Source organism: Pseudopipra pipra, chromosome 1 (genome assembly GCF_036250125.1).
Source record: "Pseudopipra pipra isolate bDixPip1 chromosome 1, bDixPip1.hap1, whole genome shotgun sequence".
NCBI lineage: Eukaryota > Metazoa > Chordata > Aves > Passeriformes > Pipridae > Pseudopipra > Pseudopipra pipra.
This window is the reverse complement of record NC_087549.1, coordinates 132,822,641-132,839,223: the sequence shown is the minus strand read 5'-3', so window position 1 is coordinate 132,839,223 and position 16,583 is coordinate 132,822,641. Positions and strand designations below refer to the sequence as shown.

At 37.7% G+C, this 16,583-nt stretch overlaps 1 protein-coding gene across 4 annotated transcripts in view; it reads left to right on the top strand.

Moving 5' to 3' along the window:
* LOC135425649 (pituitary tumor-transforming gene 1 protein-interacting protein-like) overlaps window positions 1-16,583 on the top strand; it is a 30,492-nt gene that overhangs the window by 7,240 nt on the left and 6,669 nt on the right. For 3 of the 4 annotated variants that reach the window (XR_010435684.1, XM_064678154.1, XM_064678179.1), the window contains exons 3-6: window positions 1,763-1,871; window positions 4,916-5,024; window positions 8,546-8,614; window positions 14,957-15,003. Coding sequence is in view for 3 of the 4 variants with exons in the window: in XM_064678154.1 (XP_064534224.1) it covers window positions 1,763-1,871; window positions 4,916-5,024; window positions 8,546-8,614; window positions 14,957-15,003 (334 nt within the window). In the remaining variant the exon portion in view is untranslated. The remainder of the gene's footprint in view (window positions 1-1,762; window positions 1,872-4,915; window positions 5,025-8,545; window positions 8,615-14,956; window positions 15,004-16,583) is intronic. The other variant, XM_064678164.1, reaches the window with a different exon arrangement.

Sequence of the window (16,583 nt, the reverse complement as noted above, 5' to 3'; positions counted from 1 at the left end):
AGAATTCATTTTGTGTTCATAGTTACTATAGTATCTCTTTTAATACTGAAAATATATCTTTAAAATGAGAGTAGACTGAATTAATTGCACTTCATTATCCATTTGAGGCTGTTGCACTTCATTATCCATTTGAGGCTGTTCTAAAATAAAGTCACTGATAGCCATGTGAGTGTGAACGTTGTTCCTAGCATACTCTGCAAAGGATATATGACTTACCTCTAAATAAAATAAAGTCTTTTCAGTCTTCATTTTTAGGTTATGTAGATGAGGATCAAAGTCAAGGAAGTGTTTCATTCTTGGGTGTTTAGGTGTTGGGCTTTTTCTAACTTGATTTTGATAATTAGCTCCATTTTTAGCATTGGGAATGAGTAAATTGAAATATTTTGGTGTAGTTCAGCCTCTACCCCAGTCAGTAGCTGTATCAGGTATTGCCTTTTGGGCTAGACACATTTTTAGTAGTTAGATGCAGGAGTCTCCATCAGTGATACAGCTGGCCTTTCTGGGCCCCTCGTTGTCACCACCAGTACAGTCATTCAGGTGAGATGAGACCTCATGAGTCACCTAGTCCAGCCTCTTACTAAAAACAGGGCCAACATTACATTCAGAGTTTAACAATGACTTTTACTGTGCTTCCCATTAGTCATTATTTTTTAACTGTTAATTCTTATTAAATATTCGATTAAAAAAAGGCATTTTTTTATCTAACATCCTTGATTAAAGGGGCAGGGTTTTTTGCAAAGTTTATTCTACTTTCTTAATTTTTTTTGTCGATGTGTCTTTATGGGTGTGTTTAACTTGTACAGTCTAGCAACTACAAAATATTAATACATTTTTCTTGTGTCCACTTTTCTCAAGAAAGCAGAATCTGCTACAAGTGGTTTCCTTTGTATTTAACGTTTTCTAACCTGTTAAGAGGAAGATAACAGGTTTTGTGCAACTGAGGGCGTATGACAGAGATGTTCTTGATAGTACTGTTAGATAAAGCATAGTTCCTCAATGAACTCTTTGTGTAATGAATCCTAAAAAAACATGTTTTGTCAAAGATTCCTACTACTGTTGTTCAAAACTACTTCACTGCTTTAGTTGTGTGGTAAAGGACTTTTGAATAAGTATTTATTTTAACAGATGAAAACCAAAACGTAAGCTTGATGCCTAGTGATGGCTTAAAAAGCAGAAATGGTATGCTGGCATTGTAACTATAATATAAGAAATTTTAAATTTAAAAAATATCCATAACTGTAAGGTACACAATGTACTTTGCAACACAGATTGGATAAGGCTGTATCATTATTACCTTGCAGCAAAACATCCTGTAGAATTGTAAGGGTTCTTTACTGTTTTATTTCTGTTGATAATCAAATGCAGGGCCGAAGTAAGATTATAAGTGTATTTTTATTCTTTAAAGATCCCAGGTGTTTGAAAATCCTGTACAATTGGCTTTCTGATTTTGTACCTCTTGTTAATTCCAGTAATTTTAAACCAAATCCATTTTATCCTCTAGTATACAGAGTACCTCAATATGTTCTCCCATATATTTTCAGGCTAGTATAAGTATTTGTTGCCTTAAGTACAAAATGTTCTTATTCTCAATTCAGTTTAGGTTTTACTGAGAAATTGTACCAGGACTTCAGTAGTCTTGATAACATATAGCACATTCATTTCTACAGTTACTCACATAAGAATTCTGTCTTTGGAGAGGTGCATTAAATTGTTAACTGTTTTTGAAGATGAATAATTGGGGGCTTTTTTGTTTCTTTTGCAGTGCCTTTGGTGTTACACCAACAACACTTGCATTGATTACCCTGTAAGAAGCATTCTTCCACCATCTTCATTGTGTTCCCTCTCTAATGCTCGATGGGGAGTTTGCTGGAGTAGGTACTAATTTTACTTTTGCTGTAGAGAGTTACTTATGAGTATGATTAAAGTAAGCCTATTGCTTGCTAGAGCTGTTTCCTGATAATTTATGTGGAGAGGTGGGGGAGAAGGCAGTGGTTATGATTTGGAGCAATGGTCTCTAATCTTCTGGACTTACAAACAGTCATTGTTAAGAAAGGGATCTTTGTAAACAGCCAGTGTACTTACGTTGATCCAATGGCTTTAAAACTTTTTTACATTTTTAAAAATTTCTTGAAGTGTTGGATGATTTGCCTAGATCTGCAGTTCCTTTATTAAATTCCCGTGGCAGCAGTGAACCAATACCACAGGAACAGAGTCACACAGGAATTCTTGAATGCTATTTTTGCTTAAACAACTGAAATAACAGGGTAGTCTGTGGGCACTGAAGGCAGTGTAGATAAGGTTAAATAGGGTTAAAAAGGAAGCTGCAGAGGACCACCATAGGTTTTAGTACTGCATCATTTAATTGTTTTTAGATTTCTGTTTGCTTTTCATGTTTTATTACAAAATACGGTACAGACCATATGCTGCCATCACGGGCTAAATTCAGACTAGACTGTAACAGAAAACAAATAAGACATTGGAAAGCTTGTCATATGAAACAAGAGTACAGCTGCAGTCTAGCAAAGCAAAGGCTTGCTGCTTTCTGTGTATTTGTTCATGGACACTGGGAGGCTAAAGAACAAAAACAATTCAGAGTGAACTATCAGTGACTGTTAACTGTAACTTAGAGGAAAGTTCCCACGTTTAGCACAGAGAGATTATGCAGTAGTTGAAATTAGAGTAGCAGAAGTAGAAGATTGCTGTTAAAGTGGAACATGCAAGTTTCTGAACACTACCACTTGATCCCTGCAAACAGAGTGACTAGATTGAACAGTACAGGAGAACTTTATCAATTCTTTATTCTTACAGAAGGACTTTGGACTTTGTTTTCTGAGAAAAAATATTTATGCTTTTGAACTTTTTTAGGGTACAGTAGAGACATCATTTCAGTAATAAGGCACACTTCTAAGAAAACTGGGCTTGCAATATCATAGTAAATGCTGTTACTATGAAATGTTTAGAAAACTTTTCTTCTGAAAGTGTGGAGGGTTGACTCCTGCCAATGGCTAAGTATTCACACAGCTGCTTCCTCCTTCCTTCCCTTGGTCCCAGTGGAATGGAGGGAGAAAATAGTAAAAAAGCAAGAAAACTCATGGATTGAGACAAAGGCAGTTTAATAAGTGAAGGAAAAAGAGGGAGAGAAAAAAAAAGTCAAGCGCAGGAAATTGCTTACCACCTCTCACAGGCAGGGGAAGTGGTGAACTCCCACTGGGTTTGATGCCCCCAAACAGTAGTCGCCTTGGAACCCAGTTATGCCCTGCAGTTATTTTTCTTTTACCTCAAATTTCATTGGTGACCACAACTTTATAAGGTGTGGAATACCCCTTTGGCCAGTTGGGGTCAATTGTTTTGTCAGCATCCCCTCCTGATCTCTGCAGTCTCTTGTTTACGTCCAGCCCTGCTCGCTGAGGGGAACAGAGGGAAGGGGGGAAAAAGAGAATATTTTGATGCTCTTCGAGCCTATTCAGCAACAGCCAAAAGCATTGATGTGTTACCAGCACTTTTTAGCCAGAAATCCAAAGCACAGCATAAAACCAATTGCTATGAAGTAGGTTAACACTCTCAGACCCACCAAGTAGAGAAACACATTCCTTTTGTAAAACAGTGATTACCAGTGTCTACTGATACTAAGGGTGTTCTTGACAGTTTACTCCTGCTGTAGAAATGGCTTATAGCTTGGCTTATACATACATGGCTTATACATTTGTGTTTCTAGATTGACTGTAGCTTAAACACTAAATGAATACTTCATAATGGAGCACATTCTCAGGAAAAAAAAAAACAAAAAACCCAAGAACAAAAAAATCCTCAAATACACATTTCCTTAATAGATTTTTTACAAATTATAGGCAGCAGCATGCCATGGGGTTACACAGTCTTATCAAGACTGTCCCCTTCAGACACAGCAGGAAAATTCATTAACTTGTGACAGTGGTGGTGCTGTTTTTTCTTTGAGCAAATAAAATTAAGAGATTAATATTGTTCACTGTTGCTGAAAATGAAGGTGAATATTGGAGCTGTCAAAATTAAAAACAAATGACTGGCTTCCAGTTAGAATTTTATATGAAATAAGATGTGTTGACAAATTATTAACCAGCATGAAGTGAAGAACAGCATAGAAGCAGTGTAATACAAAGTAGCTTAATTGTGGTTTTTTTCATAATTAATAAGCAAATGAAATAGGTAGTGGAGACAAGAATGCAGACTGAAAACTGACAGTCTTTTCTGTACTTTGTTAAAAGGTTCAAAAATTTTTTTTTGCTTCAATTAAATAGTATACCTTAAAAAAAATTAAATTTTGTTTAAAACAATTTTTTATTATATACAATTGTTTGTAACTTGTAGGGAAGTATCAGAATGAAAAATGTGGTATGATGAAATGCATTACTTCCATAATTTACATTTTGGAATGTACTTGTGTATTGTAACTAGAAACTATGTTTACCCAGTAAATGATAACACAGAAGCAAAAATGCTTGCTGAGATGTAATCTTTGGCAAGATATGTGAAGGCTATGCCTTGGCCAGGCATGAGATGATGAGATCTGCAGAGAAGTAACAGACTCTTTGGCTTGTGCATGTAATCAGAAAGCACAGACTCTCTGAACTTCATTTGCTAAATTTGGCTGTCTTACCACAGAAGGACAGAACTGTGAAATCACCCCAGTAGATATGTAACACATAAAGTATTACAGACGACTTCATTATATAAAGAGAAATTTTATTAATGTCTGTTCAGTGTGGATTATGTATAATAGCAAAATTTGAATGTGGTATGTTCATTTTAACTGGGGTAGTTGCACAGAATTATGTGAGGGTTTTTGCATATAGAGATGAAAAAATGCCCGCGAAGGATTATCAGAAAGAGAAATGTTAATGCTGAAGTCTAACAAGTTGAATATGTTCATATTTTTCAGTAAATTTTGAGGCTTTAATTATTGCCATAGCTGTAGTAGCTGGACTCATTCTGGTGTCTGTAGCAGTCTGTTGCTGTTACTGCTGTTACTGCAGAAGACGTTCCAGGAGGTAAATACATATATTTGTTTCCTTTACTAACATTGGATGTGGGTCTTTCCTACCTACCTGCAATTTTTACTCTCCAATACACTAAGAATATTTTCACTTGAAAGGAATTTTGGTCACTTTGCTTTATTTGTTTGAGAAAGACAGCAAAAAAAGACATTTGTAGTGACAGGCAGTATTGACACTGAAAATGATGCTGGAATGACACTGAAGTGGTGTTTCTAGTGGAAACAGTGTTGATGTGTTCAACTTTAGGTAAGCTGTTGCCTTACTTCTACATTTTACGCTTTTGTATTAAGATTGGACGTGAAATATTTCAATGACCAAATAAAGCCTTGCTTCTTGTGAGAATGGAACAAATTATTTCCTTCAAGGCAAGCTCATGTACAGCAAAAAGGGACCAGGTGGATAACAAGTAACTGAGCAACAATGTCCTACAGCACTTGGTATCCATGCTTCAGTGTTGCTCTAGAATCTGTCAGTATCTGTTTAGCTATCCTTGCTAAAAATATTCTTGAACAAAATATTCTAAATGTAACATAATACTTCTTTTGCTCTAAGATACTAAGAATGACTGACTTACTTTTGAGTAAAGTAATACTGCAAAAACTAAATGTTCTTGAAGGACTCTTTTTTTTTAACTGGCTTCTCTAATTAGCTAATATCCTTCAAAGAGAGGGAATTAGTTGATGAGTAGCTAAACTAGGTAAGTCAGTGCTGCCTTGTGAACTGGTCAGTCCTTATTCCCTACTGAAACACCTGGAAAGCCATTGAAGTTTAAAGCTCAGCTTTCTGGGCAGTGCAGTTTCATCTGTCTCTGTTCCTTTTGTCCTTCAGTTCTTCTGATGTGAATAAAACTTGGACCTTATTTCTTGGTCTGAAGTAATTTCTATACATTTTCAAGTACATGTGACTCATTGTTCTTGTTTGAAGGTTGTGTTTGGGGTTTTTTTAAAGAACTTACATAACTGTACAGTGTTTTGTGCTAACCTTCAAGCCAGAGAAATACAGTACATCTGTGACTTTAAAGAAATGAGAAAATAATTGTAAATAAAATCTCATTCCTTCCTCTCTTCCTTGAGGAAGATTCATGCACCTGTTTTGCTGGTAGGTTGGTCTACCAAGTCTGCCCTAGTGCAGACATGGATAACTCTTTAGCCCTGTACTGATAAGCCTTGAAGGTGTATAGAACAGGTTTAGATCTTATGTAAGATCTGCTAACATCCTCTGCAGAACAACTGAGTAGGCCCCTGTGGCTGACATGCCAACAAGTAAAGCTTGAATCTTGTGAAAAGAGATATTTGTGCCAGACTTCAGTTTTAGTAGCTAAGTTGTCAATCAGTACTGCAACATCTTAATTCTACAAATAGAGGGTTAGTTGAGAGTCATCTTATGCCAGGATTCCAAAGGTGTCAAGCTTAATCTTCTGACCCTTAGAGGATTTAAAGGTCTTGTCAAAGTGGGGTCCAGCTTATTTCAGGAGGATTCAGAATGTGTTATTACACTGAGGCTTGATGTATTACTGGCTTTAAACCCACTGATTCTTAGCAGGAATTCTTTTGCTCTCTTCTTCCTCATTTTAGTGGACTGATTTTCCACACAATTTTTTTTTATGAATTGGAGGAAGGAAAGTTTATAGAAATCTACTGTTTTATTCACTCTTTAGATGTTATCTGAGATCTCAGGTGTAAACTTTTGCAGAAGGATCAGTATTCCTTCTGGGAGTTCTTAAGCTGTGGTGTTTCAGTGTTTAAGAAGCCAGCACTTACCTTTTCCTTGAACACAGAGAATACTTAAATGCGTTAACCCCCATATCAGTAATGTAGGTGATTCACCCATCTCCATTCCTACCACAGGAATTCTAGGACTGTTGTTGCATTATTTTGGTTCATTATTTTTATCATGTGTTTTTGGACTTCTGATAGTCTGGTTCCATGCACTTGAGATAGTTTCATGAATAGTAATTATTCATGAAACTATAGTAAATGGACTCTCTTGAACTTCAGCTACCAACCACTTTTTTTAATTGTACAATCTCAGACTTTCTGAATTTTGAAGAAAAACTCCATCTCCTCAAAGTATCTACAAATTAGAAGATATTTAATGCTCTTTAATTATAGGGAAGAAATGTATTTTCTGAATCATATACCAGCATTTGATTTATTTGATGTTTTCATATTTTGCAACACCAATCCGAAGTGAGATTATTGCATAGTTATAAGATGCTGGGGTCTCCAGTAAAGTAGTTTTACAGAAAGGTGCCCAAGAATGGGAGCTTCTAGTCTTCCTGGACATGCTAGTATGGGGAATTGATTAATTTTACAGAAGGGTCTAATGTAGTTTTCCAGTAAAGGTGACCTGTTGCATGTGTTTCCTGCTACTAAACTCCCACAGGATTTTTCTGATTCTTTATGTGGCAAAAGGAGGAACTGGAAAATTTTTATATGAAACATTGCATGGATTCAGAATTACTGGGTTGTATTGAAATTACTGAAATGTTCAGAGATATATGGACTGATTGAGCACATTAAAGAATCGAGTTCAGATTTCCAGTTCTGGTGTCTGAATTTTGTATTTTGAAGTATTTGATGTGCTGTAGTTAACCACTGGATGTCACCCTTGCTTAGCTTGTAGGCTGGTTGCTGCAGATGTGTGGTGCTGCAACTCTTCAGGTATATTAGTATTGTAAATATTCATTTCAGACATCTCAGAAGTGCATTCACTTCTGGAAGATGATTAGCACCTGGGGAAGCATGGCAGTTGTCCATTTACTAATGATGAAGAGCTGTCATTAATTCTATCAGGACAAAACTAAAGACAAAAACATTTGGCATTTGTTTTAGCATTCTACAATTCTTATAGTCTGTCTAATGATTAAGTGAAGCTGAACTTTTCCCGAAGCAGGTCACAAAGCTTAAGTGCCTATATTCAATAGAGCGTATCAGCACATGCACAGCTCAGATGTACTGTGTAGGCTCAGCATTTCCCAGAATCACACAGCTGATGCACTCAGGTAAATCCTTGTTCATTCCAGAACAGACTGCTTTCCTGGGGGCAGCTTGAGATTGGATAGCGATGGATGTTGAAAAGATAAATTGTTCTGGCATCAAAGGCTTATGAACCATCAATCTTCTTCCAGGGGACAACAATGGACTTAGCTGTGCGCATGCAGTACATTTACTCTAAAATGGGGTGCGACACGTGGGGAAAATGGCAAATACAAGTCCTGTTTCTGGAACAATCTGCAGCCTGTTCCTAGGAAGCTGCAAGTTGCCCTGTGGAGGCTGAAGGGCACATGGCTACAATGGCTGGAGCGTTTAGATATTATAAAATGTGAAAGGATAATTACAGAAACTTGTCAGTTATACTATTCAGCGATTAAATTTTACATGGCTGTGAAGAAGTATCTCTGTTCAGACTATAAATTCTTTTTGAAAATAAATCGAGTGACTAAATAGTGATTGCTTAGCAGTGAAGTTGCTTTTTCCTCCTCTTACACTTTCCTTTCCTCCTTATTTTTCTAGTAGACCAGATGAAGAAGAAGAGCAGCTAGCTAGGAAGAGAGAGGAAAGAAGACTACAGTCTCTTCAGAGGTGAGTCTGGACAGCTTGACATGCTTCTTGGTGCTATTGGAGTATTCTGCCTTTCTGAGGAATACATGGAGTACTAAACAAAGAAACATTGTGGAGTTAGGCATGACAGTGTCAGGTTTTTACAAAACATGGCTTAATGTGAGATTGGTGAACCTGATTAGGAGCCTGTATTCTTGTAAGTGAACAGGGAGCAAATGGGTTGATGCTCACTGTGGCAGGTACCATGAGTACTCTGTGCCAGCCAAGAGCAAACAGGAGGAAAGTGTCTGAAGTCTTGTCTAGTCTCTTCTGGACTGATGCCTGCCTGTGGCATGAGTTAATGCCCAAGCGAGGCTGAAATTAAGAGTTGAGACCCACTTGTTGGATTCATTTGGTTATTGGTTCTTTTTCTTTTAAAATCTGTCTGGGAAAGGTAGAGAAGTTGATAGTGACATACCTATTCAAAATTTGGCTCAGGAATTGAAAACTTTGGCTCAGATCTCATTGTAGCCCTAATTTCATATTTCCATCCTTTCTGCTAAAGCTGTAAAAAGTGTAAAAAGAAGTGCAAGAGTCAGCCCTCATACAGTGTTTCTCAGTGAGAACTGCATTCCTTCAGATGTAGATTTTTATAGCTTAGTTCTACTGTGACTTTTGGTGGGTTTTACATTTTTCTTTAGATAAACAGTTTTCATAGATAGGGCACTGATGCCTGGTACAAATGAGATGTACCTTTTGAATCATACTTCCTTTCACGGTCTTCAGTTTTGAGATTCACAGTGGATTAGCCTTCAGCAAGACAAGAGTGTCCTAGCTGTCAGGTATGGGTTTGAATCCCCACATGCTGACAAGGAAATTAATCTTAGGTTTGCCACTTCCTGGTTTTGTTCTCTAAAGACTCATCTGCCAAGTAACAGGTGGGCACCTTCACTGCCTGCCTGATGCCTGCTGTTTTCTCCTGAACTTGGATTGATTGTTAATATGAGCAGGGAGTTAGGGAGCAAGGCGTGCTTCCACATGAGAATCCTCGTGGGGCTCTTACATGAAGATATAAAGTTTCTCTATTACAGATGTACATAAGGAGACAAGGCAGGTACGTTTCTGACTAGGCAGAAAAATGGAAGTTAATAAGGTGGTCTTACAGATGCACTTGCTGTTGCTCACGTATCTGACTGGAAGGAGCTGAGAGAATCACTCAACTCCACGCAACTGTTTTCTGAACTGACAGGTTATATAGGCAAGTACAGTAAGTGTTTGCCCTGAATCTGATGATGATTATGACTCTGAAGTAGCACTGTGATGTTGATATGGTTTGAAGCTGGCTCCCTGCCAAGTGTCCAAACCTTACCACAAGAAGTCCCGTGTCCCCCCCCAAACCTCAGGGAGAAGAGGGAGAAAAACAACCAAGAAAACCGAAAAGAGAGAGAGACAGCTAAAGCAATATATATAAATATAATATAAATATATTTACACTTATATTACAGTTATATACAATTTCACAAGGGAAAGGGAAGGGGGGAAGGGAAAAGGAACAAAACCAAAATAATATATATATATATATATATATATATATATATATCTCCCGATTAGTAGCCCAATATCTAGCAACTAAAAGAGTTAGCAAAGAAATATCTCACTACTCTCCTTGGGACAACCAAGAGTCGCTCTGGAACGATCGCCGGCAACCTCCGCCTCCCAAGGTCGGCAAGGCCTCACCAGGCCTCGCTCCCCAACACACAGACTCAACAGCAGGGAACCTGCACCTCCAAAGCCACTGGAAGGAAAGAGGGCAAAGACCTCTCCTCCTTTCTTCTTATAGTCTGGCTTACATAAAAATCATAGGGAATACTGGGTAAATCTGGGCACTTCCTTGGTTACAAACTGGTCACCAAGGAAGGCCCAGACCAAACTACCACAGATGTTAAGAAACAGAATACATTCTGTTGTAATGGCTTAAATTGATGTGTCCTTTAGCCTTGTACAAAATTCCTAAACTTTCTGGCAATAGAAAAAATTAGAATAGGATACAATGGGGACATATACCAAGGAATTTTTCAGAGCTTGACTAAGTGCGAAGTTTGATTAGTTTTTGGGTTTGTGATTATTATTTTTCTCAAGTATACAAAGTTTAATATATGTATTCCCATTTTCTAGTGGCTGTATAATACAGTTTAGTAGCTTTTAAACTTAGCAAATTTGAATTTATTTTTGTTCTCCACAGACTTGAACAACACAGATTTACTGTTGCAGCAGTGTGTATTCTGCATTTATAATTGTTTAGGAAAGCATAAGCTTAAAGGTAACTTTCTGAAGAGAAAAGATGAAAATTAGATGTCTCCTAGTGTAGTTGAGCTGAAATTAATATTTTCAAAATACATATTTTTCAAGTGTAATGATGACACAAGTTTAACACTTTAGATTGTGTGTAAAGGCATTTTATTTCTGTTGTAACTGAGAGCTGCTGATGCAGAGAGCATTCTTACTTTCTTGCCCAGGGCACAACATTCCTTAACTCTATACTATGCAAAATTTGTTTTACCTAAAGGCGTTCACATTTATGTGGGGTTTTGGACGTTTTTATTCTGTTGGATGAGTTCAGTGAAGAGTCTCAGCATATATCTGTAAGATTACATCCACAGGATGCAAGGATATCATGAATCTAGGGATGGGGGAAAAGCAAAGAAAGCATTTATTTGGGAACAGAATAGGAAGCAGTACTTCCCCTTTCATCATTGCAAGGTAATGTCAGACTTAATCTGAGAAGAAAAGGGGCGCAGACTTGTTTTCATAAACATCTGAATTTGTGAGCTGAAAGTATTATACTTAAACGTGCACAGAAGGGTAAGAAATAGATGTCCAGTTTAGGAAATATGCTCACACGTAGTTGTACCACACAATTTCTCAGGTAAGTGATGCTGAATATTTGCAATGGATCAGAAAAAAAGGGAATTTTCTACCTTTTCGTCCAATTATAACTAGTCACGGCACAATAAGCAGAGTGCTAGTGTGCTATGTTTCTCCTATATTGCTTTTACTCCTTTCTAAAGAGAAGGGACCCAGTGAGGAACATCCAACGTTTTTTTGTATGGCAAAACCATGTCCCTTGTTGTGATGAAATGTACATCTTTAATTATGTTACTTTGTTCACTTAGGGCAACACTTACCTATGTTTGTTATAAAGCAAAGACTTCTGACCAGGTGCACAATAGAGGATGATTGTTTGGCATAACCTTTCCATTGTGATTTGTGCATCAACTTCAAATTCTTGGTACAGTTAATCTGTAGAAAGTCTGATACTTCTTGAGCGTGAGGTTTGCTGTGCACACGCTGAGCAAGTAGTGTTGCACCAGGCAATTAGCAACACAGAGCTAATACCAACTCCATTCTTGAATTAAGCCTAGGAACAAGGATCACTGGAAGCAGACTTCTCTGCCAGAATGATTGCTGCAGCCTTACTTAGAGCAGCATTCCTCTTTTCCAGCTTGTCTCAGGAGTGTGTCTGTGAAACAGAAACTGTTCTAATTGCAGGAGAGAGTTTAGCAGCAGCCCTGGGGTATTCCTCTGTTCTGAACATTCATACCTATTGTGTGTGTGGCTGGGTGTCATGGGAAAACATAAGGACTAGGCCGCTTTCAGCAACCAGAACACTTCAGCCTACCCATTGCTTGCTTCTTCTGAGACCTTTGGAGGATGAATTGTTAGTAGCAGGCTGAAGACCAAATTAATATTCTCAACAAGATATTTGTGATGAGCAAACTGCAGAGGAAAACACAGAATATCCGGAGTTCAGTTTTTGACTGAAAAGAGGTATCTTATTGCATAGCTTTAGTCCTTTATTGGACTTCATGTCATCTCTAACATGAAAAACCATTTTTAAACATAGCATCATGTAATGAGTCTTTCTGTACACTCATTTAATTATTTACAGCTGCAAATACATGGTACACTGATATGGTATATTTATATATTTTATAAACCATTATTTGTTTTAGAAATTTATAAACAAATGAAAAACAATTAGATCAGCTGCCAAGTATAATTTTGTAGTATAGTGGTAAGGGAGAAGTAGGAGAGAGGCCAGGGAAAGAAAAGATTGCAGTTCCCTTGCAAAGAACCAAGTGTGGAAAATTCTTATGTGAATTGTTAGTATTGGGAAGAATACTCTCTCAGCTTACAGCAGTGGGGACATCTTGTGTGAGGAGCCAAGAATTTAGCATATAGAAGATGGAGTAAGAGCAGTAGTGTTAAGAAGCAGAACCAGCTCAGAAGACTAAAGTGACTTCAGCTGATCATAATATCAAGATGTGGACAGTGCAGTGAGTCACCTGGATGGCTGATTCAGTGACCACCTATTCAGAATTGCGTCTGATTCTCCTCGGTCAATGTGTGCCTAAGACTTATTTACTGTGCAAGGATTTAGTCACAGGTGAAGTGATGTAGTCCTGGCTACCTGTCAGAGTTTGAACATTTCACTGATAATAATGGTTTTATCCTTCAAACTTAACTAGGTGTTTGGTGGTTTGTTTTGAATACCCTAGGGAAGTATCCTGAAGTGTTTCTGAGGTTTAAAGCTTGCACGGCATGATTTTCCACTCTCCCTTGTTATGCAGATTCTTAGTGCTTTCTGAGTTCAGAACTGATTCAGACTGACTGCTGAAGTACTGTTGTCAGTTGAAAGTGCGGCAGTGAATCTCCATTACTTCAGAGAGGGTAGGCAAAACAGTGAAGAAATACCATTAGTACTACAAACCTGGTTTATGATCACATGATATCACATGAAAACTATACAGAAGAAAGTTTTGGCTTTATACAGGAGGAGGCTGCTTCTAGCAGAATTTCTCTTATTTTCTTCCTGAGATCCCTTGCCTCATTTAATATCTTCCTCTTATGTAACACAAAAAGCAGAAATCTTATTGTCAGGTTACCCTCAGTAGGTCAATTTGTCTTGTCCTTTTTCTGTTCTCTTCAACATCTCAGTCCTGACTGTCTTCATCTACGTGAATTTCATCACCCTGACTCACCAGTTCTTCCTCCTGCATTTGGTCAAGTTCTTTACTGTGCAGCCTGGGCTTAATAGTGGAAAGGGATGTAAGGGAGATTGGGTATCTCAGGGAAATAGAAGTGGAAGGTTTTGAATCTGTCTTGCTTGGTTTTCCTCATTCTGCTTTATGTGCTTGCTTTTCCAGAAGTGCAGTTGCTGGGAAAGGCCAGTTCAGCCCTTCAGCTCTGTAGGAAGCAGGATAATTGCTTCAGAGGGCACACAGGATCTGTTTAGCAGTAGGAATTGTTTGGAGGTGGAATATGCATAGGGCAGTTGGGATCTTTGGTGAATTAAGCTGTCAGTGCTTAACAGCTTTCCGCTGAATATGTGCAAATTGGAATTCAGCAAAAGTCACAACTTGTTTAGCTGGATTGAATTTTGACAGGGACAGCAAACGGTGTATTTTTAAATTTTTGTTAGAGGAACATTGTTTTGCCAAATTCTATGTCCCTTCCTAAAAATATATAGATTCTGGATTATACTTCTGAAACAGATACATAGAAGCTTTTGTGTTTGTTTTTCAAACTAAGCATATTTTACTTAGTTTGATGACTTCTTATATATGCTTCTTTTGAAATATAGGAAAAACTATCTGAGGAATGATGGAATGATTTCCATTTAAACATCCTTTATTTTTTTCCCCCTTCACCTTTGCAAAGGGGAAGAAGAAATTGATTCATCAGGCTCTTGGTTTATGCAATTAGAGTTTGGCAATATTAGATACAGTCTTGAAAACTGTCTTATGATCAGAAACGTAAAAAACAGTTTCTGTATAGCACAATATTTTAATTTATTCTCTGCATGGATGCCATGCTGGATTTTTGACACCAGTAGTTTTCACTTACACTTGCTGTACAGCTTAAACAAAACAGTAATACACATTTTGTCTTTTTAGAATTCTTACAGTGAATTAGGATTCTGAAGCATATTGTATTCACAGCTAAATTTTACAATTATGCTCCCTGCTGGAAAGCATTAGGGAGTCTTCCAGCATAGTGTTATGTAGACATGAATACCTCAGTGGGTGTATATGTAAATATATGTGGATGCATTACTTTTATATAGAAAAAACAGTATTTCTTATTGTTTATTTTAATACATCTTATTTTGACATTATTGGTTAGTCAGAAGTTATAGGGAGTCTTACAGATGCATAAAGTTTACATAGAAAGATAAGATCTGTACCTGCTGAATGTGATTTTTTAAAAATTTGTAATTGCATACTAATGTAAAAAATGCTGTTGTCCGTTTTAGATGTAATTATATTTTGCTTACAGCTCAAAACAGTCTGAATGTTCTTTTGATGCCTTTATTTCTTGCAGGAAACATGAAAGAAAACTGAAGCATGATGAAATACGTAAGAAGTATGGTATGTGTTATCTTGTTTTGATACTCTGTATCTAAATGGATTCCTTTTTCCTAATTATTATTAAAATTCACAGCAGAAACAAGCTGCTTTATGAGCAGGAGAAGTAATCAAGCCCAGTTTCCCACTGATGCATGTCTTCTGACACCTGAGCACCTGAGCTCAGCACTATTATGTGCCTGTTCTCTTCCTGCACTGAGCTCCCACTGGGCAAGACACAGTGTGCTGGATGGGGTGTTTGCTTGGGATGGGCATTTAAATATATTGATTAAAATAAGTGATCCTTTCTGTTCCTAAGTAGGAGTACTGATTTGGGGGGGTCTTTTGTTTGTTCTTGAATGTGGTAAATCAAGCTAGTTGAACTTTGCTACTAGACTCATGGCTATTAAAGGAGGGTAGACTGGCTAGCAGATAGGAAGCTTTTTAAATCAAGATTGGAAAAGAAGGATGGAGGGTGCAGCCTGATGTAGGGATTAAAATTGTTATTTTTTTTTTGTTTTTAAGTGGAGCTATGGTCCAGTAGTAGAATATCACAAGACTGTAGGACCTGCTGTGCTGTGTAGGAGGCTCTTATTATGTAGGCTTGTCAGTGCTTGCACTTTTCATTTGATTTGTTCATAGGGTTAATAGTACTGTGTATTCAGAGAAAGATATGCTAAAACTCTGCTGCATTTTTTATTATGCAAATTGCACTAATGTCAGAGGGGGTGATTCTAGGGGTCTGAACAGTCACTCAAAGCCGTTAATTTTCATCCTCTTGTTAAACTGATGGGCAGAGTCTGGGGATGTCTTCATGAATCTGCAGCCTGCCCTTTGGCTGATGCAGAAGTGATACAGACAATCTCTATAGGGAATCCTCTGCCTGGAGAGCGTTTGCAAAACAATGTTCCTTTGCTGGAATGGAGAAAAACTACACTGAAGCTTGAGCTACAGGAGGAAGAATGTTATAGAAACTGGAAGAAATTTTTTATTAAACATCAGTCATTGAAGTTCAGTCCTGTGGTATTTTATAGGATAATTGACCCAGTATACCAACGACAATTCAGTTTCTAGAGGTGTTTGAGTGGTTGACAACAATAGTTCAGGCGTAAAAAAGCAAACAAAATCCAGACAGCAAAATAAAACAACACAGGCTTTTTGTGTTTGTTTCTCCTTAGAAGAGACCTCAGAGTCAATCTCAACATGTTTGAATCATTGGGGTAGATCTGGTCAAGAACTTAGGACAATGGCTATGTCCTCACAGCAACTTGCAGCACTCTGTGCAGACGTGCATGTACCTTTGCATCTCCTTGATGCAGCCAAGAGTGGACAGGTCCTGAATTCAGTGTCACAGTTCTGGTACCAAAACACTGCACTGGGAATGTTCAGAAGGCTGTGTTCCGTTCTGTTCAGTCAGTGGATGGCCCTACGTTTTAGTGAAGACAGTTCTCTCTTCAGTGCTTAACTTTCAGACTTCTGCGGGATGCTTTGCTGGATCTTGTTGGAGTACCTGAGTTTCCTGAAGTAAATAACTGCATAATCAGTGCCTCTGGAATACATACACCAAATTCAATAAATCTTGCTTGTAGCTGTACTGTGCACAC